This window comes from Biomphalaria glabrata, chromosome 2 (assembly GCF_947242115.1).
Source record: "Biomphalaria glabrata chromosome 2, xgBioGlab47.1, whole genome shotgun sequence".
NCBI classification, from domain to species: domain Eukaryota; kingdom Metazoa; phylum Mollusca; class Gastropoda; family Planorbidae; genus Biomphalaria; species Biomphalaria glabrata.
The window spans coordinates 62,654,876-62,682,705 of record NC_074712.1 but is presented as its reverse complement, the minus strand read 5'-3'; the positions used below and the strand labels follow the sequence as shown (position 1 = coordinate 62,682,705).

Genomic DNA, 27,830 nt, shown 5'->3' with positions numbered 1-27,830 from the left:
AATAAATTTGTGCCCTTGTATATCGAAGGTCCCGTTTCATTATGACCTATGTGCAAAAGTTCTGATTGGCCGGAAAGCACTGCTTTGCTGGCGGGTGTGGCTCGCGGACCGTAGATTGAGCATCACAGCTGTAGTGGAACTAATAAAAAACCCATAAACGGTTTTTTTTAAACACAAGAAGAAAAAGAAGGGCATTAAAATGTAACGCGGAAACATGCAGAGATTTTGTCCACGTCGGTTGGATTCTGCAGGAATTATTTCTAAACAAACAAAAAATTTCGACTGGATTTTTTTTTTTACAGTGGTCACTGACCGCTATTCAGATTATAAACTAACATACGAGTTCATCTTCTTCCATTGGACTCTTCTGACCCCCCGCCCACACACCTTTTTTTTGTTCCACTGACCACTGTCCAGATTAATAAACTAGTACACGAGTTCATCTGTTACAATCACTGTGTGTCCGGACACGCTTGACCCCCCCCCCCCGGGTCCAGTATTGATTCCTCCGATGTCCTGGTGTTGACACAGCCTGGGGGTGTCAGAGATTGTGTTGACATTGAAATACAAGACCATCGCCCACCTGACCCTGCATTAATCGCGCGGGCGTTAATTCATCGCTGTTAAAGCCTATCTGTGGCACCGGTAGCAGGTTTTACGTGGGGGGGGGGGGGGGAAGATGAGTGGAGGGGGTTTTAAAATGTTCTCTCATTAATAGACTGAAACTTGCGCAGACGTGAGCATAAGGGTTTCGAGGTTTTGCTGAAGAGGGGAGAGAACAAAATTTGACTGAATAAAAACTCTGGCCACGAATCTTGTTTGAAACTCGGGAAACGAACGGAAATACCCGATCTGACGTGTGGCAGTTTTTCAGCCAAGTTGGAGAGATGTAAAACAGTGAGGCCCAAACTGCCAGCCCGTGATGAGGTGCCGCCCTTGGAAACCTCTGCCTACACAACATAATGAAACCGTAAAAAAGCATGTGTCGGACTTGTGTCCCACAAGCCAAAATGTTTTCTGAATTTTATTTATGACCCACAAGCCAAAATTATTTCAGAATTTCATCTGTGTCCCACAAGCCTAAATGTTTTCTGAATGTTATTTATGTCCCACAAGCCAAAAAGGTTTCTGAATTTTATCTGGTGTCCTACAAGCCAAAAGGATTTCGGGATTTTTAGGGCGTCCACCCAGCTCTAATAGGTACCTGGCGTTAGTTGTGAAAAAGTAAAGGTGGTTGATCGTTGTGCTGGCCACCTGACACCATTGGTTAACCGTGGACTACAAAAACAGATGACCGTTACATCATCGTCCTCTAGATGGCGAGATCTGAAAGGGGAACTTCAATTTTTTTTTTTTTTTTACTAAATACTAATGTTTTTGGTGTCACAGACAGTCCATGGTAAAAACAAGAGTTGTTTACCCTGTAAGGTCAAGTTTGGTCATGTTTACAGCTGTCAAAGTCATCATAGCTTCCGGTCACTATCTGTTCTGGTCTTAGCGAGGTCTTAGCGAGGGAGGGGTTGAGAAGGGGCGAGGACGGTAATCCCGTTTATGTTATTTGGCTCCAGGCGTGTCAGTTGTGGTCATCGTTGACCCGGGAGGAAAGTGTTGGACATTAACATCTTGGTCAGAGGCTTAGAGGAAGTCTTCCGCCTGGCCATCACCCCCCGCCCCCAACACTCAAACACACCGTCTATAGCGCCCCCCCACCCTGGTGCCAATCCAGTGTCAATAGAAATGTTCAATGTCTTAGAGAGCCATGTGACCTGTCCTCAGAGCGGCCATTGGGTGACCATTGTCTCTCCCTTGGAAGGGGGGGGGGGGTCACACTGCGGATCAAGTTGAATTCACTGTTACTATCCCTGTTCTCATCGTGTTTGGTGGCGTGGCATCGAGAGGTCACGTGCCTAGATGTTGCTTACATGGGCGGCGAACTTAACAGAGAGTGGGTACACAGACAGGCTGTGTACACGTACCAGGGGAAACTTTTTGATTTGTTTCTTAGGTTTTAAAAAAAAACACAATTATTCTAATTCAGGTGATCCACACTTGAATTTGGTCCATGTTTTAAAAGTAGGATTTCTCTCCATAGCACTCCGGTTTCTTTGTCCCCGTATCACAAAGTCTAAAACTTCTGTTCAATGACCTTATCCTGATGCTTTAGTTCGGCTGACCCCCTTTTTTTTCTGTCTTAGAAAAGAGCTTATAGAACTGATCTTGTTCTGGGTTTCATCTACATCAGGGGTTCTCAACCTGTGGGTCGCGACCCCCTTGGGGGTCGATTGACAATTTGCCAGGGGTTGCCAAAGACCATTGAAAAAATGGATTGTTTTTGTCTATTCTTCTATTGCTGTGTGTGTATGCGGTGGGGGGGGGGGGTCGCGGCAGAGTGGGGGATTGTAAAAAGGGGTCGCCGAGCATAAAAGGTTAAGAACCGCTGGGCTACATCTACTCTCTGACTTATGGAACCATCAATGAAGCTGGAAAGATTTGTAAGAAAACTAGTTGGATAAAGGAGTGAAACTCAAGCTTACAATAAAATAAACGTTGTTTTTTTTTCGTGCGTTTTAAAAAATATATCGAACCCATGTACTTTTCTGGAGGCGCGGTGGCTGAGCGGTAAAGCGCTTGGCTTCCGAACCGGAGTCCGGGGTTCGAATCCTGGTGAAGACTGAGATGGTTCCACGACAATTCGTTCACTGACATTTCGTTCACCGACAAATCGTTCACGCGACATATCGCTCACGGACAACTTGTTCACAGACAACTTGTTCACCGACAAATCGTTCACGACTTTTCGTTCACGCGACTATTCGTTCACCAGACATTTCGTTCACCCGACAATTCGTTCACGCGACATATTGCTCACGGACAACTTGTTCACCGACAAATCGTTCACCGACAGTTGGTTCACAGACAAATTGTTCACAGACAAATCGTTCACTGGATATTTCCAAAAACAAAAAATTGCTAGAGATCTGGCCTGATCCGAAATTCTTTGTACATTTGTGTTTGTTGTTAATATTTTGTTAACGAGGACAGTAAGGCCTATATGATAAAACATTATACTTAAAAGAAAAAAGAGATCTTACAAGCAAGCTGAAACATTTAAATGGGACCTCACTTTACTATAGGTTTCATGTGTGAATGTTGTTCGAATTTTTCATCTATACTGTTATTGTACAGTAGTTACGCTGAGGTTGTCAATTGTGGTCAAACTGAATTTCCATTTGATTGGATCAATAAAATTATCTTATCTTATCTTATAGTGGAACGTCATCACCATTTATTAGTCGTTAGCGCCCCAGCCTCCTCTCCTGTCGTCTGTAATAATCGGTCACGCTGGGGCGGGAGAATGTCTTTCATTATTGTCTAATCCTGTCCGGCTAGGTCAGTACTGGGTACGTGACTGCTTCCGTTACCTGCCAGGACAGAAATAGTGCTAATGAATTTCCGGCCCCCTCCTTCTCTTGGGTGTGGGCGGATTGGGGGGGGGGGGGACTTTATTAACTGGCCAGTGGCCAAACAGCTATCTAATAACGCGATGACCTCTGGTCAAGGAAACGGTAACTTTGTGGTCCCAGCGAGTAGAGTTTGATAGTGGATAGTCTTGACCACTTCGGACACATCTTTTTTATTACGATTTCTCTCTCTCTTTCTATCTCTCTTTCTCTCTCTCTCTTTCTCTTTCTCTGTCTCTCTTTTTCTTCTCTCTCTCTTTTTCTCTCTCTTTTCTCTCTTTCTCTCTCTCTCTTTCTCTCTCTTTCTCTCTTTTTCTGTGTTTTCCTCTCTTTTTCTCTTTTTTCTCTCTTTCTCTTTCTGTCTCTCTTTTTTCTCTCTCTCTTTTTCTCTGTCTCTCTCTCTTTCTCTCTTTTTGTTTCTCTCTATTTTTCTCTTTCTCTCTCCCCCCCCCCTCTCTCTCTCTCTCTCTCTCTCTCTCTCTATATATATATATATATATATATATATATATATATATATCCCCACTTTATCTCTAATAGGCTCTCTCTTTATTTTTCTTACTCTGTTGTTGTGTTTTTTTCTCTCTCTCTCTGTCTCTCCTTTAGTCTCTCTACTTCCTTCTGCCTACTTTTCTCGTTCTCTCTCTCCAAGTTCCTTTGACCCGATGCTGTGTACGAGAAGACAGCGGAGCCAAGTATCTTGTGTTTAATAATCACTAGCTATGGAGATGAGAGGTCATCCGGGGTTGACCACTTCCATAATCAGTCTCAGCTTCCGGTCCAGCGTAGACATCAGAAGATGTATACCTCTCTTCTTCCCTCCACTTCTGTATGACTAGGTCGTCGCGTAGGCCCCCCACCCCCAGGGTGGTCCCATGCAAATCAAACTGCGCGTGCTGTACACTTGATGAAACAGCTTGGACCGGGGGGGGGGGGAGAGAAGCAGATGACGAATTAATCTTTTGATTTCCAACTCTCCTTGTCTTTTATATACATCGATCTAGAAAGCTGGAGAGAAACAGTTGTCTTCCCTTTAGCGAGATAACTCTGTCAGAGGAGGCTGGATTTATGAATTTGTACGAATTCTATGTTGGCAGCTGTCATAGATTCTGAGCCCAAAGACATGAGAAAAATTAATTGGGAAAAAAAAAGATAATTAATGAAACTTAATTTGTGTTACATTTAGGCCCTTATTTTTTTTTCTCCTTTTTCTGTATCCCCAAAGGATCATACATGTCTTTGAAGGGCGGTAACTTTGTCCATGTAGATATAGAAGGAACTAGAACCATTCGTTCTAAAATTTGACGGAGCTTTCAATATACAATAAAACCAATGAATACAACAATACAGCATGCAGTTTACCGTTGTTGTTTTTAGTGTTTTAATTGCGTTATTGTTCACGATTTTGTTGTAATTGTGGTTTTCCTCTATATACATAAAATGTTCTCTGATTTAAAAAAAAAAAAAGACTTAAATCCAGATTCTAGTACAAAAGTGATATCTGCACAATAACAGTATCGGTGAAAAATTCGAACAAATGTCCATTTGGACTATTCACGACAAAAGAACTGTCACCTCGGGTTGTGTTCTGGCTTCGAACGTGAACGTTGGGCATGCGCTATATACATAAAATGTTCTCTGATTTAAAAAAAAAAAAAGACTTAAATCCAGATTCTAGTACAAAAGTGATATCTGCACAATAACAGTATCGGTGAAAAATTCGAACAAATGTCCATTTGGACTATTCACGACAAAAGAACTGTCACCTCGGGTTGTGTTCTGGCTTCGAACGTGAACGTTGGGCATGCGCTCTGGTCTGTCGTCTTGATGGTCTCTGGTTTGAACCTTTGCCCCCCCCCCCCTATTGCGTGAGGCTTGGGCTAGGATGTAATAATCCACAAGATTTACTTGTTGCTTTGTATACTCGTGGGCCTAGCTCTACGTCACCAGCGGCCTGTCTGGTGTAGCAACTAAGACGTGTGTCTCTCTTTTCACAGGAAGCGTGTCGCAACGTATCATCTTCTGTCTCATCGAAAGCCAAAGACTGGAGCCTGCAGTGGATCTACAGACACGAAGGCATCAAGAAGGCCCGTGAGTTTTTCTCCAGGTGAGTCGAGACACACGGGAACACAAACACTGAAACACGTGGGAACACAAACACTTAGACACACTAGATCACAAACACTGAGGCACACGGGAACACAAACATTGAGACACACGGGAATATAAACATTGAGACACACGGGAATATAAACATTGAGACATGGGAATATAAACACTGAGACACACGGGAATATAAACACTAAGACACACGGGAATATAAACACTGAGGCACACGGGAATATAAACACTGAGGCACACGGGAATATAAACACTGAGGCACACGGGAATATAAACACTGAGGCACACGGGAATATAAACACTGAGGCACACGGGAATATAAACACTGAGACACACGGGAACATAAACATTGAGACACACGGGAACATAAACATTATAAGCTATTACTTTGTCGCCACACTTGGTTCTGATGAATATAACTTTATCACTCTAACTAGCTTTAACAATACAACTATAAAATGATAACTTCCGCGTGTTTCTATGATTGTACATTTCCGGGCCATACCAGGGCCTGATTTAAGGGATGGCAGGAAGAGCTACAGCCCCGGAAGACTCCACGAGAAAGCAGCCTCCACAAAAGAGATAAAAAATATATCCGAATTTCTACGGGTCAAAACTTTGAAGATGTTTTTGTTGCTGTTGTTGTTGCTGTTGTTGTTGCTGTTGTTGTTGCTGTTGTTGTTGCTGTTGTTGTTGCTGTTGTTGTTGCTGCTGTTGCTGCTGTTGCTGTTGTTTTTACGGTTGTCGTAATTAAGAAGCTAACGCTTGCAGCATAACTACATCTCCGGATTTACGACAGTGCCTCCAACAAAGGCCTTACCCTCCACAAACTCAAAAATACACACTTTTTTTTTTTCAACTAAAATAGGCAAATTAAATATTCGTAAAAAGGAAAGTGAGACTATGTTTACAAGAATTCTTTTTTCTTTCGTCTAAAATATAGCATACTTTTAGATACAAGTATTGTCCTACAAAAGTCGATCTTTATTTAAGCTTTTGAAACAAAATGTACGGGCCTCCACAAAAATCCTGCCTCGGAGCATCCGCATGCTTAAATCCGGCTCTGTATCACACGCACACTCACACATCGCCATTCTATCGGTCTATTTTGTTTTTTCAACTGGTCAGTTCACAAACAATTGGGAGAGTCAGACCTTGTAGATGTATTTACCACAAAATGATCTCTTGTGGAGAGTTTGATCTTTTTATAAAAAGTTCCCCTTTCAGACCTTGCGATCTATAGGGCAGGGTGATGTGTAGGCCATCTGTTTCTTTAGCCAACAGGGTGTCGTGTGGCCAGCATGACGACTAAACGCCTTTACTTTCCCCAACTAAAAGTCAGGTACCCTTAGAGCTCGTTGGACTCAGGGGTGCCCTGAAAATCCCGAAATTCAAAATCCCAAGTCTCCAACGAGATTCGAACCCAGAATCCAGGACCTTAGCTTCGGGAGCCAAGCGCTTAACCCCTCAGCCACATCGCTTTTAATACCGGTTTATTCTATGATCAATTTCTTCTTTAGCATGCTTCGCTCATCCCTTGCCTTTATCATTGCTTTATTCTTTCTTTAACTGGCGTATCCGGTCAGCGTAGCTTCATCTGACATCACAACATACGTCAAAGGAAGGGGAAAGTAAGGAATGCTGGCTAATAATGTCCAGTATTATTCTACATGTCATTCAATTGGCCCGGTCAACTGAGGTCAGGCCTGGCCTGGTGGGCCTCTATTTCCTCCACGTTTACCGCTGATGATTGGATCACAAAGGGACTTAATTATCCGTGATTTCTCTTCTTCTTGTGGCCGCGGTCTCGTCTCTGCAGGAGGTGGACACATTGAAATAGGACATTTTGTTTTTCTTAGCAGGCGTGAGAGAAAGGGCGCCACCAAGCGGCTTTTACGTCACGTGTGTGTGTGTCACATCTGAACACATTGGTAACTTTGATGAGACACCGTCCCCGGGGAGAAAGAGTTATTTCTTTCAGCGTACATTTTCTTCCTAATTATTCTTTCATCCGATGCCGCACGCGGATTCTAAAAACAGGAACGGGGATTTCCGTTTATTTTCTAGTTTTGTTTTGTTAATTTATTGATTTTTTTTTTTAATAAAAAAAATACGAGAGTGTTTCAGGGTTCTAGAAGCAAAGTTATGTGTATAAATGCTACAAGAGTCTCCATTGGTTTAAGGACCTGAATTTAAGTAAACCTCTTAGGGGAGTATTAATTGGTTTGAGGACCTGAATTTAAGTAAACCTCTTAGGGGAGTATTAATTGGTTTGAGGACCTGAATTTAAGTAAACCTCTTAGGGGAGTATTAATTGGTTTGAGGACCTGAATTTAAGTAAACCTCTTAGGGGAGTATTAATTGGTTTGAGGACCTGAATTTAAGTAAACCTCCTAGAGGAGTATTAATTGGTTTGAGGACCTAAATTTAAGTCATCATATTAAGGAAGTATTCATTAGCTAGAACGCCCGAATCTATGACTGGTCAATATCAGTTGTAAACGTATAAACTTCTTATGACTACTATTCCGAATGGGTCAAGGTTCTAGCGGCCCTGGCACGGCAGTGACTCGGGCTACCAGTGAATCTAATGGTCTCCTCCTTAAGACCAATTAGAGTACAGCATAAATATTTCCAGCACTGCAAAAATTGTGTCCCGACGAGATATATCTTCCCTTATCGAGGCCAGAAGCAAAAAAATAATAAAAATGGCTGCAAGGGGACGCCACTCTGTGGGTTAGAGCCTCGTTCTCATATCTAGTAGTTATTTATGAGACGTTATGTCCGATGAGTGGACACGGGCCCGACTTAATTGACCCACTCTTGACTAGTTTAGTGGTAGGGGCGGATGACGGACTTGGGACCCGATTTGCATGCAGGGTATTATATTTGTGTGTACTCTGGGGCGGCACTGGGGTTTAAATCGCCGGGGTGGGGGGTGGGGTGGGGGGGCGCATAATTTGATACGGTGTCGTAAAAAAAAGGCAGGCAATCATTGAGGGGCCGAATACTTAATGAGATCAGGTCAGAGGTCACATGGTAACATAATACGCTGATTGAAACTTATAGAGGGGGAGAGAAAGAGGGGGGGGGTATGTTGGTTTGAAATAGATTTAATCAATGTGCCCGTAAGGAGGGGAGGGACAGGGAGGAGAAGAGGAGAAAAGGGTTTGACAATTTCTCAATTTTTGTGTTTTTTTAAAACCAGTATCGTGGCGTTTACACTCTGGATGCATTTCTGTAACAATAGTCTTGTGAAGTCGGACTCGTAGACATGGCTTATTTTTATTTAGTCTTGTGAAGAGGCACATAGAAACAGGCGAGGCCCACCCTGGTCAATACTTGGCGAGGCCCACCCTGGTCAATACTTGGCGAGGCCCACCCTGGTCAATACCTGGCGAGGCCCACCCTGGTCAATACTTGGCAAGGCCCACCCTGGTCAATACTTGGCGAGGCCCACCCTGGTCAATACCTGTCGAGGCCCACCCTGGTCAATACCTGGCGAGGCCCACCCTGGTCAATACTTGGCGAGGCCCACCCTGGTCAATACTTGGCGAGGCCCACCCTGGTCAATACCTGGCGAGGCCCACCCTGGTCAATACTTGGCAAGGCCCACCCTGGTCAATATCTTGCGAGGCCCACCCTGGTCAATACTTGGCGAGGCCCACCCTGGTCAATACCTGGCGAGGCCCACCCTGGTCAATACTTGGCGAGGCCCACCCTGGTCAATACTTGGCGAGGTCCACCCTGGTCAATACTAGGCAAGTCTACGGCTGCACAATACTTTGACTATTTGCTGTCATCCTGACCAAGTTCATAATTTGACATTATAAGGTGAAAGGGGCGAATGCATTAAAGTTCCAGGCCCCCCGAGTGTCCGCCCCTGGTCAGCTGATAACTGAATGACCATTATGTTTGCTCCCACAATTAGAGAATACTGTCCTCGAGAATGACTGGACTTTGACTGGCTATTGATTCTATAACTAGGACCAAGTGGGCAGTACTTTTCTCAATTGTACGCTTGAACAAAAGGACAGTGGTCGAGTGAGGTCAGTGATCCCATTGCCAATGCCCACCCCACCCCCACCCCCTAGCTAAATAAATCGTGTGGTGACAATTTTTTTTTGTAAAGAAAATAATTCTCGTCAAGTTTACTGTAGAATTGTCCACGCACAGACCACGTGACTTCGAATAAGCAGCAAAGACTTTCTTAGTCCACTATTTCTTTATTGTCATCAATGTTAAAATAGAGTTTCAGTCGATTTTAATATTACTCGTGGCATTGTGGGTATCACACTGGACATCTGAGCAAATTTGTTCAGCCGAGGGCTCCATTTATCATTCTTAAAGAATTAGAGTCGATGATGATTGATCATTTTTAGCTTTTGCTGGGCCAACCAATTTTGTCGTCTCATTTCATTGGAAGCTTGAGGTTCCAATCCCATTGTTTGCCTGACCACAGGTCTTTGTGTACGATAGACGTTGTATGGGTGTTATACAATGTGAAATTTAAAAGTTTTTATAAAGAATGTATTACTGCCGATATTACGTTTTTGAGCTGAACACCTTTTTGCATATTTACTGACTTTGAGATTTAAAGTAACTATAAAGTTCCCATTGCGATCTCTAAGGCAGATGATGTTAAGGTCATCTGTTTCTGTGGCCCACGATTAACGAGCAGGGTGTCATGTGGCCATCATGACGACCAACCGCCTTTACTTTCCCCAACTTCAGTCAGGTACCCATTAGAGAAATTCAAATCCGCGTCTTCATCGAGATTTGAACCCAGGACCCCAGGTTCGAAAGCCAAGCGCTTAGCCACTTAACCACTTCGCCGACTTAAAGCGAGATTGTCTGAAACCTTAGAATCATTGTTCAATAAAGGTTTTGAAAGTGTTTACTAATGTCTTGTTGTTAGAGTATATTAAATGCAGATCTAATCAATCAGACAAGACTAGAGATTGTAGATTACGGACTCAGTAGAGCATCTCTTTTCTATAATCTAGCTAAATATCCACATTTGATCACGTGACTTAATGTGTTGTATTTGTGGTGAGTGGTGTGTAGAATAAAAAAAAACAACTTTTTTACCACAGCGGTCTCTAGTGAGTAGTTTGAATTGAACACACCTTGCGTACCATCTGGTTCAGTCAACTAGTCAATTGTGTTTGGTCAACTTGTGTGTGCCTTGTTCCGAGTTTGGTGTTGTTGTTTTTGTGTTGTGTTTTTTTCTTTACTGAAGAGGCTTTCAAGAGATCCTTGAGGAAACAAACAACATTTAGTCACGTGATCTTATTTATAAAACAACTAAATAAACTGTCACGTGACAACCATCATGAATTAAACATGAGATCGTAAATTATATAGAAGAGATAGAGCAGCACGTGGCTAAATGTTGTTTGTTTACGATTGGTGAATGAGGTCCATTCTGAATTAGACTTCAATCTGCCCCTCTGCCCGAACACGTTGGGAAGAATTTCTTCAATTTTTGTTTCAATTTTTCTTGTATTTCTATTTCTTTTCCCCTATTTTTTGTTCTTCTCTTCTTGCGTAAAAAGCAGCTTTTGTACAAGGTGCTCCCCCGCTACTGCGTGTGTCACGTGTGATAACTGTAATCACGTTCAAGGCATCACGTCTTTGTTAAGTCATCCTGGCAGAAAGACGGCGGCCCCCCGCTCATAAAAATCTGGCCAAGTGGAGCAGACGTTAAAATGGACGAACACAATCTCCCTTTGCACCGGAACAAAACTGGGCGGGGGAAAAGAAAAGGGACTTAACTGCAAAAACTCATTGGCTTCTCTGCTCCTTGAGTGGTCTTTGGTGAATTGTTCTCCCGCCAAGCGAAAAATCTCCATTTCTGCCTGTTTCCTCTTGGATGGGTTTTCTCTTTTCTTGGGCAGCTGGGTTTTTAGAGATTCTGATGGACGAATGGAATGGAGAGGGAAAGGGCAGTTACTGTCTTGTTGACTTTGGTGGACTTTTTTTTTTTTTAATTTCGTTTCATGCGATGATCAGTTGTTTTTTTTAAATGTAGATTTTAGGACGTTTGAAGAAAGTCGATTGAATTAGTTGGTCATACCGTTCGGTACAAATGTGTAGCTTGTTACCTGCTCATAACTTGTGGTATAAGTGTGTAGCTTCAGTTAAATGAATCTTTTATTCCGATTCGCTCCTGCTATAACTTCACGTGGGTCCAGATAGAAAAAATAAAGTTCCCTACTTTGTGGTCTATAGGGCAGAAGATGTAAAGGTCATCTGATTCTGTGGCCTACGGTTTACAAGGGTGTCATGTGGCCAGCACAACGACCAACCGCCTTTACTTTTCCCCAACTTATGACAGGTACCCATTAGAGCTGGTTGGACTCAGAGGCGCCCAAAGATCCCGAAATTTAAAATCCCAGTCTTCACCAGGATTCGAGCCCGGGACCCCCGGTTCAGAAGCCAAGCGCTTTACCGCTCGGCCACCTCGCCTCCATTTATAGATTAATTGTAATTCTAAATAATAACTTCACGTAGGTCAATGCTATAAATTTATCTAAGTCTAGACAATAATTTCATGTACGTGTGATGTGCTCTGTTGTTAACTTGTAGCACCAAATTATTAACTCTTTCTCTCCGTAATTATTTACCACATTCTGGTGGAATCAACGTTAGTATCGTCAGTTAGGAGTGAAAGAGTTAATACAACTAAGCCTGATGTAGGCGTGTTATATTTTTAATATAGAATTTGAAATGATTGAACAAACTTCTTTTTTTTTTTTCATCAAAACAAATTTAAAAAAAAACGTTTATTACAATGTAGACAAATTCAACTTGAGATGAGATATAGATCTAATAGTAATGAGATAAACTGATTTTTTTTTAATCTCAAAAACACGTTTTTACTCTTTTATGTCTGTAGATCGTCTGCCGTTCATATCATCAGCATTACGACAACTCAGCTCATATTTCATCATTCTACACCGCACAGCCACCAACCAATCGCCTGATCATCATCACATAGAAAACACACACACAAACACTCCATAACGATGCCCAGGCTATAACTTCACATAGAATCAGGCTATAACTTCACATAGAATCAGCCTATAACTTCACATAAAATCAGCCTATAACTTCACATAGAATCAGCCTATAACTTCACATAGAATCAGCCTATAACTTCACATAAAATCAGCCTATAACTTCACATAGAATCATTCTATAACTTCACATAGAATCAGTCTATAACTTCACATAGAATCAGCCTATAACTTCACATAGAATCAGCCTATAACTTCACATAGAATCAGCCTATAACTTCACATAGAATCATTCTATAACTTCACATAGAATCAGGCTGTAACTTCACATAGAATCAGCCTATAACTTCACATAGAATCAGCCTATAACTTCACATAGAATCATTCTATAACTTCACATAGAATCAGGCTATAACTTCACATAGAATCAGCCTATAACTTCACATAGAATCAGGCTATAACTTCACATAGAATCAGCCTATAACTTCACATAGAATCAGGCTATATCTTCACATAGAATCACTCTATAACTTCACATAGAATCAGCCTATAACTTCACATAGAATCATTCTATAACTTCACATAGAATCAGTCTATAACTTCACATAGAACCAGCCTATAACTTCACATAGAATCATTCTATAACTTCACATAGAATCAGTCTATAACTTCACATAGAATCAGGCTATAACTTCACATAGAATCAGCCTATAACTTCACATAGAATCATTCTATAACTTCACATAGAATCAGGCTATAACTTCACATAGAATCAGCCTATAACTTCACATAGAATCAGTCTATAACTTCACATAGAATCAGGCTATAACTTCACATAGAATCAGTCTATAACTTCACATAGAATCAGTCTATAACTTCACATAGAATCAGGCTATAACTTCACATAGAATCAGTCTATAACTTCACATAGAATCAGTCTATAACTTCACATAGAATCAGTCTATAACTTCACATAGAATCAGTCTATAACTTCACATAGAATCAGTCTATAACTTCACATAGAATCAGGCTATAACTTCACATAGAATCAGCCTATAACTTCACATAGAATCATTCTATAACTTCACATAGAATCAGGCTATAACTTCACATAGAATCAGCCTATAACTTCACATAGAATCAGTCTATAACTTCACATAGAATCAGGCTATAACTTCACATAGAATCAGTCTATAACTTCACATAGAATCAGTCTATAACTTCACATAGAATCAGGCTATAACTTCACATAGAATCAGTCTATAACTTCACATAGAATCAGTCTATAACTTCACATAGAATCAGTCTATAACTTCACATAGAATCAGGCTATAACTTCACATAGAATCAGCCTATAACTTCACATAGAATCAGGCTATAACTTCACATAGAATCAGCCTATAACTTCACATAGAATCAGGCTATAACTTCACATAGAATCAGTCTATAACTTCACATAGAATCAGGCTATAACTTCACATAGAATCAGTCTATAACTTCACATAGAATCAGCCTATAACTTCACATAGAATCAGGCTATAACTTCACATAGAATCAGTCTATAACTTCACATAGAATCAGGCTATAACTTCACATAGAATCAGTCTATAACTTCACATAGAATCAGCCTATAACTTCACATAGAATCAGTCTATAACTTCACATAGAATCAGGCTATAACTTCACATAGAATCAGTCTATAACTTCACATAGAATCAGGCTATAACTTCACATAGAATCAGTCTATAACTTCACATAGAATCAGTCTATAACTTCACATAGAATCAGGCTATAACTTCACATAGAATCAGCCTATAACTTCACATAGAATCAGTCTATAACTTCACATAGAATCAGGCTGTAACTTCACATAGAATCAGGCTATAACTTCACATAGAATCATTCTATAACTTCACATAGAATCAGCCTATAACTTCACATAGAATCAGGCTGTAACTTCACATAGAATCAGGCTATAACTTCACATAGAATCAGGCTATAACTTCACATAGAATCAGTCTATAACTTCACATAGAATCAGTCTATAACTTCACATAGAATCAGGCTATAACTTCACATAGAATCAACCTATAACTTCACATAGAATCAGGCTATAACTTCACATAGAATCAGCCTATAACTTCACACAGAATCATGCTATAACTTCGTCTACGCCCACTGAGGTTGAATAGTGGCTCCAGTGCTACTAGAAGTGTATAATTTGTACTCACATTTTAAGTAAAATTGAATGCTAATTTCATCTTGGGTGGGTATCTCTAAACAGATTGCATTTTGGTATAGCCCGTGTACAGAATGCAGGAAGTGACGACAGAATGGGGCATTGTTTTAGCTTTGGAAAGTCATTGTACTTATTATTAGTTTTAATGTTTTGTTTGGGGTAATGCACAAATTGCAAGACAAATTTCCTCACGGACAGTAAAGATTATTATTCTTGTTCTTACTATTTCTTTCGCTTGAAGAATTGTTATTATTTAGTTGAAAGTCTGGAAATTCCCGAAACTGTCAACAAAGTTGATATATTGTTGGGCTAATTACGCCATTGTCGTGGGTCGATCCCGACACTGGGCAACTTTTGTTTTCAAAGACGTTCCGATCCGATCAGTTTAATTTGAACATCCCGCCTTCACGAAATGGTATACAACATCTTGACGACTAAATAAGCACGGTGTTCATGAAATGGTATATTTACATCTAGATCTACGTGACGTGAAAAAAAAAATTAAAAAAAAAGAAAATCTGCAGAACTGAAAAATTTACTGTGAAATGTTTACGTAAAGGATTTTGAAAAAAAAAAAGTTTTGTGTCGTAAACCGTTTGGCTAACAAGGTGGCTTGGGTTCGAAACCTGACTTGGGTTCCAGACCAGGCTTGCAGTAACTCCAATAGTTCCATCATGTTCAAGTCCTAGAATCTGTTGCTGAAAGCTGATGAGGGCAGTGCCCTTAAAGTCTCGATCATCTTCTTCTAGGTAGTTGGGAAACTTCAAACAGGTTCCAGTCTGTTGGTTTCAAACTGACAATTGAATCTTGTCTTACTTGTGGCTCTACTTTCGGGCTGTTTAACTTCTGCGGTGATATGGGAAGGGAAAGGTCAACTGGTCGTTGACCTTTACGGAACAACAACTCCTCCCCCCCCCCCCAGCCTACAAAGGTGACAGCTGACCAACAGAACTAAGTGGCTAGCTGATGTGGAACAAACAAACGACCTGCCGATGTTTGTCTAACTTCTGGCGCAGGGGGAGGGAGGGTGGTGGACAGTGTTTGTTTTGACATTTGTGAACCGGAAGTCTGATGTGGGCAACAAAATAGTCCAATTATGACGTCAATTTTTTTACGCGTATTAAATTTGAATGCGTTCCAAGTGTGCTGAACTATTTTTCACTCTCTCGTCAAACCCGAGACACAGACCTATAGCATTATAATTGTGTCATTTCTGAGGCGTGATGTGTCACGGGAGACAATCATTTCGCCTTTCATCTTCTCTTGTCACAAGAGTGACCGGACCTTGACATACATGCACAGTCGCAGGTTGGGGATTTCAAAAACACTTGATACTGCAGCGTTTTTAACCTTGTTGCCGCTTCTTTTTTTGTTCATCATTCCGGGCAATGCTTGTCAGCCTTATCGGACACGGTCGGACGATTAGACCCATAGGGAGGCAAAATAGAACTTCCGTTGATGTTCATATAGACCTAGTCTATTGCACTGGAAGAAAGCCCCAACTAACATGTTCCTGAATGGGTCTTTTTTATGACAGACACGTACACGTCTTTTGTGGTACAGAGAAGGAATATGGGGGAGTTTCCCCAGTGTGCTCGACCTTTGGCCTCGCTTCTAACCTGAGCGTCTTGGGATATGAGCTATCGGCAATAAAGATGTAAACATTTTACATCTTCTTGGATCTTTCCTAGATAGAAGTTTGTTAAGACAGTCAGACGGAAGCTAGGTTTGATCAGTTCAGAATTCCAAGAATCTTAGACTCAACTTGCACGACACTTACGAAGAAGTGTGTTCATTTTTTTGCGCTCCAGGACTATTCCTTTAGGATTGCCTCCATGCTGGTAGCTGTGTAATATATTCAACCTAATTCAACCACATTGTCAGGCAGACGTATGTCTGCTATTTATGTAAATCAACATGGTTTTGATCTTTATGAAACTTGACATAAATATTTCTTAAATCAGTGTTTCCCCAATGTTTGTTTCTTAACAAAACTTTCGCCACATTCTGAGTAATCTAGCGAAACACCTGGCTTATTTTTTTCAGAGAGGTTAATCAACGTAGTGGCGTACTATTTAATGATTCCATTGGTTCGTGGAACACCTCTTCGGGCCTCACGGAACACTAGGGTTCAGTGGAACACAGTTTGGGAAACACTGCTTAAATGATTGCGGAGGTCGTAAGATATGTTAGAACCTCCTGACCCTCTTACCAAAACTTAAGTGTAGTCATGTGTGTTGTATAGTCATTGGCAGTACTGTGTGTTGTATAGTCATTGGCAGTCCTGTGTGTTGTATAGTCATTGGCAGTTCTGTGTGTTGTATAGTCATTGGCAGTCCTGTATGTTGTATAGTCATTGGCAGTCCTGTGTGTTGTATAGTCATTGGCAGTTCTGTGTGTTGTATAGTCATTCGCAGTCTTGTGTGTTGTATAGTCATTGGCAGTTCTGTGTGTTGTATAGTCATTCGCAGTCTTGTGTGTTGTATAGTCATTAGCAGTACTGTGTGTTGTATAGTCATTAGCAGTCCTGTGTGTTGTATAGTCATTCGCAGTCTTGTGTGTTGTATAGTCATTGGCAGTCCTGTGTGTTGTATAGTCATCGGCAGTCCTGTGTGTTGTATAGTCATCGGCAGTCCTGTGTGTTGTATAGTCATTGGCAGTACTGTGTGTTGTATAGTCATTGGCAGTCCTGTGTGTTGTATATTCATTGGCAGTACTGTGTGTTGTATAGTCATTGGCAGTCCTGTGTGTTGTATATTCATTGGCAGTACTGTGTGTTGTATATTCATTGGCAGTACTGTGTGTTGTATATTCATTGGCAGTACTGTGTGTTGTATAGTCATTGGCAGTCCTGTGTGTTGTATATTCATTGGCAGTACTGTGTGTTGTATAGTCATCGGCAGTCCTGTGTGTTGTATAGTCATTGGCAGTACTGTGTGTTGTATAGTCATTGGCAGTCCTGTGTGTTGTATATTCATTGGCAGTACTGTGTGTTGTATAGTCATTGGCAGTCCTGTGTGTTGTATATTCATTGGCAGTACTGTGTGTTGTATATTCATTGGCAGTACTGTGTGTTGTATATTCATTGGCAGTCCTGTGTGTTGTATATTCATTGGCAGTACTGTGTGTTGTATAGTCATTGGCAGTCCTGTGTGTTGTATATTCATTGGCAGTACTGTGTGTTGTATAGTCATTGGCAGTCCTGTGTGTTGTATATTCATTGGCAGTACTGTGTGTTGTATAGTCATTGGCAGTACTGTGTGTTGTATATTCATTGGCAGTACTGTATATTGTATAGTCATTGGCAGTACTGTGTGTTGTATATTCATTGGCAGTACTGTGTGTTGTATATTCATTGGCAGTACTGTGTGTTGTATAGTCATCGGCAGTCCTGTGTGTTGTATATTCATTGGCAGTCCTGTGTGTTGTATATTCATTGGCAGTACTGTGTGTTGTATAGTCATTGGCAGTCCTGTGTGTTGTATATTCATTGGCAGTACTGTGTGTTGTATAGTCATTGGCAGTACTGTATGTTGTATATTCATTGGCAGTACTGTGTGTTGTATATTCATTGGCAGTACTGTGTGTTGTATAGTCATCGGCAGTCCTGTGTGTTGTATATTCATAGGCAGTCCTGTGTGTTGTATATTCATTGGCAGTACTGTGTGTTGTATAGTCATTGGCAGTCCTGTGTGTTGTATATTCATTGGCAGTACTGTGTGTTGTATAGTCATTGGCAGTCCTGTGTGTTGTATAGTCATCGGCAGTCCTGTGTGTTGTATAGTCATCGGCAGTCCTGTGTGTTGTATAGTCATTGGCAGTACTGTGTGTTGTATAGTCATTGGCAGTCCTGTGTGTTGTATAGTCATCGGCAGTCCTGTGTGTTGTATAGTCATCGGCAGTCCTGTGTGTTGTATAGTCATTGGCAGTCCTGTGTGTTGTATAGTCATTGGCAGTCCTGTGTGTTGTATAGTCATTGGCAGTCCTGTGTGTTGTATATTCATTGGCAGTACTGTGTGTTGTATAGTCATTGGCAGTCCTGTGTGTTGTATAGTCATTGCCAGTCCTGTGTGTTGTATAGTCATCGGCAGTCCTGTGTGTTGTATATTCATTGGCAGTACTGTGTGTTGTATAGTCATTGGCAGTACTGTGTGTTGTATATTCATTGGCAGTACTGTATATTGTATAGTCATTGGCAGTACTGTGTGTTGTATATTCATTGGCAGTACTGTGTGTTGTATAGTCATTGGCAGTCCTGTGTGTTGTATAGTCATTGGCAGTCCTGTGTGTTGTATAGTCATTGGCAGTCCTGTGTGTTGTATAGTCATTGGCAGTCCTGTGTGTTGTATAGTCATTGGCAGTCCTGTGTGTTGTATAGTCATTGGCAGTCCTATGTTTTGTATAGTCATTGGCAGTCCTGTGTGTTGTATAGTCATTGCCAGTCCTGTGTGTTGTATAGTCATCGGCAGTCCTGTGTGTTGTATAATGATTGGCAGTACTGTGTGTTGTATAGTCATTGGCAGTCCTGTGTCTTGTATAGTCATTGGCAGTCCTGTGTGTTGCATAGTCATTAGCAGTACTGTGTGTTGTATAGTCATTAGCAGTCCTGTGTGTTGTATAGTCATTGGCAGTACTGTGTGTTGTATAGTCATTGGCAGTCCTGTGTGTTGTATATTCATTGGCAGTCCTGTGCGTTGTATATTCATTGGCAGTCCTGTATGTTGTATATTCATTGGCAGTACTGTGCGTTGTATAGTCATTGGCAGTCCTGTATGTTGTATATTCATACCAGTCCAGTATGTTGTATAGTCATCGGCAGTCCTGTGTGTTGTATAGTCATCGGCAGTCCTGTGTGTTGTATAGTCATTGGCAGTCCTGTGTGTTGTATAGTCATTGGCAGTCCTGTGTGTTGTATAGTCATTGGCAGTCCTGTATGTTGTATAGTTATTGCAGACGGGTCCTGCCCATCGTAGCTGAGACTGCATCAGGGTTGTATGGATGCTTTGCAGACTCGCTCTTCGAAGGACTTCAGACCACCGCATCCCTAATCGACTCTTGTATGACCAACTGGTCGTGCGGTTTGCGCTCTGGACTGTCGATCAGATCTGTCGATGGTCGAGGGTTCAAACCCTGCCCGCTCCCATCCCCCGTCGTCCTGCGGGAGGTTTGGCTTAGGAAGTAATTATCTTCGACTCCGGGCTCACATAGGTCTCACCAGCCACACGAGGAGACATAAAACCCCAGTGCAAAGCCCTCAGCCCCCTGGATGACAAAGTGGTCGTCATCGAACCACGATGGACGAACTATATATATATAGTCATTGGCAGTCCTGTATGTTGTATAGTCAGACCTTTGATCAAACCAACAACTTTTACATCCACAATATTTGTTTTGTAATTTACCATTTTAAAGACTGAAACATTAAATGAAATAACAAATTCGTTTTGAAATCCAGGTCAAATAAGTTATTTTCATACACACCTACATACATGCACACATAACACATACTCATAAAATACACACACACACACACACAGTGACACACACATACACATCGTGTTGAAAGTGCATCAAATGTAAACCAGTTTATTGAATTCTATCAGTTGCTATCAAGGTCTGCGCGTGTCAATGCTAATGTTATTGATGTTCATTAGGTTTGAATAGCATAACTAATGTAGACTTGTGTTTTATCAAACTTGATGTCACAATGATTCTGTTGTCTTGACTTTGTCCAGGTTCAAGTCGCTGCGTCCCGTCAGTTTGAGTTTCTTTAAGCTCTACGTTCAGATGGAGAACTCCCAGGTTAGACATTTAATCACATGTAGATATGTCATTATACTTTGGTTTTTTAATCTAAGGGAAATAACCGTGAAAATTCTTTAATACTGAGACAAAAAACTAAGTTATTGCCCTTGAGAGTTATCTTTTTATTTAGATCTTTACATTTTGTTAACGCCTACATTACTTCATTTCAGATGTCTCCAAATGTTGACTTGATTCGTAACGCGATGGAGGAATGCTTGGTTACTTTTGGTCATAAGGAGCCAGGTAAATTAACATAAAGATTCAAGTGTTTCTGATGTAATATTTACATAATTTGGATTACTTAACTCTTTCTCTCCTAACGGACGATGCCAGCGTTGATTCCACCAGAATGTGGTAAATAATTACGGAGAGAAAGAGTTAAACCAGTTGATGATAGATTCACTAGAGGAGTAACTTTACATTCGCAAGGACAGCTTGGCATTCGCAGGGTAACATGAGGCTAGGTCATCATATTAAGAGTGACAGTGTCCAAGGAAATCTAGAAATCTTAAAACTTTTTTTATCCTGAAAATAAATACGGACGCAAAGCTTACAATGGCTTTGTCTGCATCAAATGTGGCAAAATATGCAGGTCACAGTTAGATTTGTTTAGTATTGTGAAATACTTCACCCTTCTTTTATCTTCAAATTAGATGACTATGTCTTAATATATATATATATATATATATATATATATACTTGCTAAAGTAGCCCTATATAAAAGCGATAGTTATATAATTATTATATACCGGTATATATATATATGTCCTGTAGCATTTTACGTCTCGAGAGACGATCTTTTCCCTTTGCAACTTCTTGTGTGACTAAAGAGGCCAATCCTTGATACACCGCTGCGATCGCAGGTTGGGCATAACGGCAGGCGCCGTTGCATTTTCACCCTTCTTTCTGCTTCTGTTGTGTATGACATCTGCAATCTGTGACCCTTCCTTTATGCTCTCTCTCCATGTGGATCTGTCCAGTGCCACTTCTTCCCAGTTGCCAGTGTCAATTTTGAAGAGCTTCATGTCGCGTTTGCATACATCCGTATAACGTAAAAGTGGGCGACCAGCGGCTCTCCTGCCTTCTATTAGTTCGCCATACAGGATGTCCTGTGGAAGTCGACCTACTGGCATTCTACGAACGTGGCCAAACCAGCCAAGGCGTCTGCTGCTGATAACAGAGCGGATGTCCTGGCATCCTGCTCTTTGTAGCACTTCCTCATTGGTTATCTTATCTTATTTTAAGGATCCGCCTTAGGCATCGGAGGTGGAAGACATTAAGCTTTTTTTCCTGCCATGAGTAGGTTGACCATGTTTCACTTCCGTACAGCAAGGTGCTCAACACACAGGTCCGGTAGACTATGGCTTTAGTACTGCTAGTCAGCAATATGTTGTCCCAGACTCTTTTCTGCTACAGTGACATGGTGGCCATTGCCTTGGCTATCCTGTTGTTTATGTCTTTATCCAGTAGAGCATTGTTGGATATGATGGAGCCAAGGTAACAAAAGTGATCCACAATTTCTAGTGGTTGGCCATTAATGCTTACTTGAGGTGCAGTGTTTGTGTTTTGGACAAGTATCTTAGTCTTGCTTTGACTGATGTTTAAGCCGAACTTCTGGCAAGCAGCAGATAGTTTGTCAACCAGGGACTGTAGCTGAATATCAGAATCAGCCACAATAGCTGCATCATCAGCATACAGAAGTTCCCTGACGAGTAGCTTCCTAACCTTGGTTTTTGCCTGCAGCCTTGATACATTAGTTTTCCAGAGGATCTTGTATGGAGAAACACACCTTCGTTTATGTCGCTGTACGCATAATGCAGTAGACAGGAGAAGAATATGCCAAACAGAGTAGGTGCGAGCACACACCCCTGCTTGACACCACTGCAAACCTCAAAAGGTGCTGATCGGGCTCCATTGAATTTGACAGTACATTTAGTTTCCTCGTGAAAACACTCAATTAACTTCAGTAGTTTGGGAGGGCAACCTATTTTCCTCAGGAGTTTGAAAAGGCCACTTCTGCTGACCATGTCAAAAGCTTTAGTCAGATCAACAAAAACAATGTAAAGGGGTCTGTCTCTCTCCGAATTTCTCCTGCAGTAGTCGTAGAGAAGATATCATGTCTGTAGTGGATCTACCACTCCTGAATCCACACTGATATATATATATATATATATATGATGTTTATCAATATTAATAGTGTTGTTTTTTTTTTTGCAACAAAAAAATGGAAAACAAATGAATGTCAACAGGTTTTTATCCTTTTTTAAAGATTCTTCTGTATCATATTATAGTTTTGAATTGAATACACTTTATGATATTGTTCCCTATCATTTTATAATATTATAATGTTATCATCATTGTTATTATCACTTTTGTGTTTCAGATTTGTGGCTCAACTACCTCTACTGGGAGACACACTCAGGCAAAGACAGCGCCAAGTCTGGCGACATTTACCAGAGGGCCCTGACTGCCCTTGACCCCGAGCAAAGGGACGCTTTTATCAGGAAACATGTGCTGTCAGGACTTGTCCTCTAGATGCCCTGGTGTTGACCTGGTGGTCTGGGAGTTACATCTGTCTAAAAACAGCTGGTCTATTGAAATAAATGTTGTAATTTTCTGTGACTGTCTTCAATCTCACGGTCTTTAAATGTGTTTGTTGAGAGCTGCATTAGTTCAAACTGTGATGGTTTAACTCTTTCTCTCCTAACTGACAATACCAACGTTGATTCCACTAGAATGTGGTGAATAATTATGGAGAGAAAGAGTTAACAATTAACTGTTATGACTTCAATAAAAGAAATTCTCGTACCCTGAAGAATTATTCACAGCTCAGTGTGTGTAACTGACTTACTTCCCTTGCTAGATGAGTGCTAAAATAACAGGTACCAGTGGACCTTTGGGTACCCGAAATATTCAGTATCTGTAGTGATGGGCAAAAGTTAACTAAAAAGTTGCTAACTTTTAGTTTAACTAAAAATAAATTAGTTAAGGCCAAAGTTTAATTTAAAAAAAAAAGTTTAGTTAAAATCCTAGTTTAATTTTTTTTTTTTAGTTACAAACTAAAAAGTTTAATTACAAATTTTACAAACTTTTTTAACATACCAATAAATATTTAGATCTATGTAATTTGGAGAATATATATAATAAATAATAGAGAGGAGAAATAACTAGAGGGTGCACAGGTCACTAGAAAGCCTTTTGACCATTACCCTATAATGGTCGCTATTCCCGCCAATTCATGGTATTTGAAAGGCGAGAAAAATAAACGTGTTCATTATATTTCTAGCAAGTTTCGCTGCTTGATAAATCCTGATAATTCCTTGCTTCTATAGATCTACATTTTGCTGCTTTTTATTAAACACCAGTGTGTTCCTGTATAACTGCAGGCAAAGAAGTTTGCTTTACTATAGATCTAAAAGAAACGTCGACTCTTTTTATTTTAAAACTTTTTACTAGATCTAGAGTTAGAGTCTAATGACGTCTAGTCTATTAGTATTAGTCTATTACTACTATTAGATCTATAGTCATAATAGTCTATATTTAATTATTTTAGTCTCTTAGTCTTAAGTAGAGTCTAACTCTTAGTAGTCTTAGTCTTAGATCTAAATGTAAATTTAAAATTATAAGTCAATAATATAGATCTAATAATTGAAATCTATATTACTTTACTTTATTAGACTAGATCTTTTAGTTTAGAGATTCTACTATTCTAGAATTAGAGTCTAGATTAGATCTATCATCTAGATTACTTATTAGGCCTATAGTATACTAAGACCTAAGATAAAGATGCATTGGTGATAGATCTATAATGACTATAATACTAATAATAGTCATCACTATACTAGATCTAATACTAAATTAACTAAATCTAGACTAGATCTACATCTACTTCTATTATAATTATACTATCTAGATCTATTAGATATTATCTACTGGAGTATATAGATCTAAATATCTATATCTAGTTAAAATCATAATTATAATAATCTAAAATTTCTAGATCTAGAGTTACTAAGATATCTACTACAGTACACTTTATCTAGATTTTAGATCTAGTAGTAGTAGTGTAGTAGTAACTAGTATTTCTTAGATTATTTTTATATTAAAATATTAATTATTTGATCTAGGTCTAGTAGCCAGATCTATTCTAGATCCAGATTATATTTCTGATCATTTCGTTTGTAGAAGATATTAGATCCAGAATATTCTAGAATCTAGAGTTAGTTAGAGTCAACATGCAGTTTTATCATTACTTCTAAAGGTAACTTATATAGAACTTGGACAATGACTTCTAATTTCTTTCTATAATAGTATCATTCTAGTCTAATCTAGTGATTCTATTAAGATCTACATTTATCCCAATAAGACATGTCTTATTGGGATAAATGTAGATCTTAATAGAATCACTAATTAAATATTTTTTCATGTGCAAAAAAAATGTTACTTACATTTTGCTACAGAGATTGGTTGTGCTTTATATTTTTTATGTTTGACTGTTTCGTCCTTAAAAAAGGTCAAAATAGTTAGTAAAAGTTTAACTAAAGTTTCTTAGTTTAGTTTAACTAATTTTTTCAATTTGTGATTAACTAAAAGTTTAATTACTTTTTTTTTAGTTCAAACTTAGTTTTAGTTTAACTAAAAAACCTAGTATAGTTCCCATCACTAAGTATCTGAAACATATTTCGCTATAGAAAGTGAATGATATTTGGTTCCCGCCCCTGTTGAATCTTTACTGTAAGAAAGTAACCGGATATATCGATCTGTATATTATATCAGAATAAATATAATATAATATATGCAATATTACATAAACTTCCTTGAAACATTAATTGCGTCTATATATTTTGTATGTAGTAAAATCCGTTTGTTAGATATATCTCTTATTTTAAATTATATTTAACATAAATACCATCTCCTTTGTTTAATGCCTTACATTAAACTCATTAATCAGCTTAAAAATAGAAGAGTATTTCCCCTTTCAGACTAGAGCAACAATTGAATCACAACTAGGCTGACACAGTTTGTATTTCCTATGTGGCTAATTCATGAATCAATCTAAGTCAAACAAACTGAACTGTATTATAGTGGCCTGTGTCCTATCTATACAGATTCACTCTAATGCAATGGCTCTCAAACTTATTCGACCAGGGGACCTGTTTATTTAGTGAAATAGCTACTTAAATGTTTATTATATATAAGGTAAATAAAAAAATCAACATGTTACTGAAGGAGTGCTTATTGAGATTATTTTTTGTTTAAAATAAAATTTAAAAATTAATGACATGAATGAGGTTAATGTAAGCAACAAGCACAAATATCAACAAGCACAAATATCAACATTCACAAATATGAACAAGCACAAATATCAACAAGCACAAATATCAACATTCACAAATATGAACAAGCACAAATATCAACATGCACAAAAATCAACAAGCACAAATATCAACAATCACAAATATCAACAAGCACAAATATGAACAAGCACAAATATCAACATTCACAAATATCAACATTCACAAATATCAACAATCACAAATATCAACAAGCACAAATATCAACAAGCACAAATTTCTAGTCCGTTACTTTTATTTGTGATGAGGTTCATTCGGCAATGAATCCACATTGGACCAAACATGAAACTGTAGAACTACTGTACAATAATCCATGACAATTAGTGTAAAGTTGGGATTTGTTTTTGTAACCAAACTTTATGTTATCTTTATTTAAACTTTAGTTCAAGTTCCTCAACTTTGAATATTTCAATAAAGCTGCTACTCTATTATTGTGGACTGTGTTTTGGATCTGAGTTGGTCCATAAGCAAAAGGGTTCAATATCCAGTCGGGAATATCCAACTGGAATTTTTTATATTCTTTGGACTAGGTCATCATAGAATAGTTTGTAATAGACATATCGAACTGCAGTGAAGGGCGAGTTGATTATTATTAATATTATCAGATAGGATAAACTGGATTTTAGCAAAGACGTTATTTTAATTGTATACAATTTTCATTTTTCTGCAGACCTCTACAGATGTCTCATGCACCCGGGGGGGGGGGGGGGGGGAAGTCTTTGGACCACAGTTTGAGAACCACTGCTCTAATATACTCATAGACTCAGTGTTCCATTACTGATTTCATTTTTAACTATGTAAAAATAAAGTTCGCCTTTTCAGACCTTGTGATCTATAGTGCAGATGATGTTAAGGTTAAATGGCCAACAGTTAACGAGCAGGGTGTCATGTGGCCAGCACAATGACCAACCGCCTTTATTTTCCCCAACTAAAGTCAGGTACTCATTAGAGTTGGGTGATCTCAGGGGCGCTTTAAAAATTGAAAATCTCTGTCTTCACTGGTATTCCAATCGAGGACCCTAGGTTTGGGAAACAAACACTTAACCACTCAGCTTAAAATTGTTTTTTTTTATTCTGAAAAATGTACATTTTCTTACTAAATGATATAAGAAAATGTAAGAAAAATAAATGAGTTTGTAAATTTTAAAACCTGGTAGTGGATACAATAAATGTTGTGTTAGAGCCTTACAGTCACATTTTAAAACAAGGTGCGAGAAGCTTGTGAAAATGTCTCCACCAGGCCCAAACAGTCAAATAAGAATAATACAAAGGGGGGGGGGTAAAGTCATATAGAATTTATAAAACTGGTACAGCCCCACCACCCTTATATTTGGTGTACACATTGATAGAAAGATGTTGAAACTATCCAAAGCAGAAAATGTATTTTAATTATAAAATCCTTTTTGACAAAGAAAAATAGATCCCACCACCATCTCTTCAGGGAAAATGGATGGCAATTGTCGCCACAGCTCATTCCCCCCCCCCCCCCCCAACTATTTCAGACATTAGGTTAAAATGGCTGCCTGGTCTTGCGTTATTGTCCTTGACTGTCGTTCATTCAGCTCAATGTTCCAGGGTTCATACCATGCCAGCTGCCATTCCCCGTCGTCCTGCGGGAGGTTTGGACTAGGAATATCTTTAATGTGGAAGTAGATTATCTTTAATGTGGAAGTAGATTATCTTTAATGTGGAAGTAGATTATCTTTAATGTGGAAGTAGATTATCTTTAATGTGGAAGTAGATTATCTTTAATGTGGAAGTAGATTATCTTTAATGTGGAAGTAGATTATCTTTAATGTGGAAGTAGATTATCTTTAATGTGGAAGTAG

General features: G+C 39.5%; 1 protein-coding gene across 1 annotated transcript in view; it reads left to right on the top strand.

The window, feature by feature from the left end:
• The window catches only part of LOC106065555 (U3 small nucleolar RNA-associated protein 6 homolog), a 165,016-nt gene extending 141,752 nt beyond the window's left edge, over window positions 1-23,264 (top strand). Inside the window, exons 18-21 of the mRNA XM_056021843.1 lie at window positions 5,459-5,568; window positions 20,578-20,644; window positions 20,818-20,890; window positions 23,031-23,264. Coding sequence (XP_055877818.1) covers window positions 5,459-5,568; window positions 20,578-20,644; window positions 20,818-20,890; window positions 23,031-23,182 — 402 coding nt within the window. The 3' untranslated portion in view covers window positions 23,183-23,264. The remainder of the gene's footprint in view (window positions 1-5,458; window positions 5,569-20,577; window positions 20,645-20,817; window positions 20,891-23,030) is intronic.
• The last annotated feature ends 4,566 nt before the right edge of the window (window positions 23,265-27,830 follow it).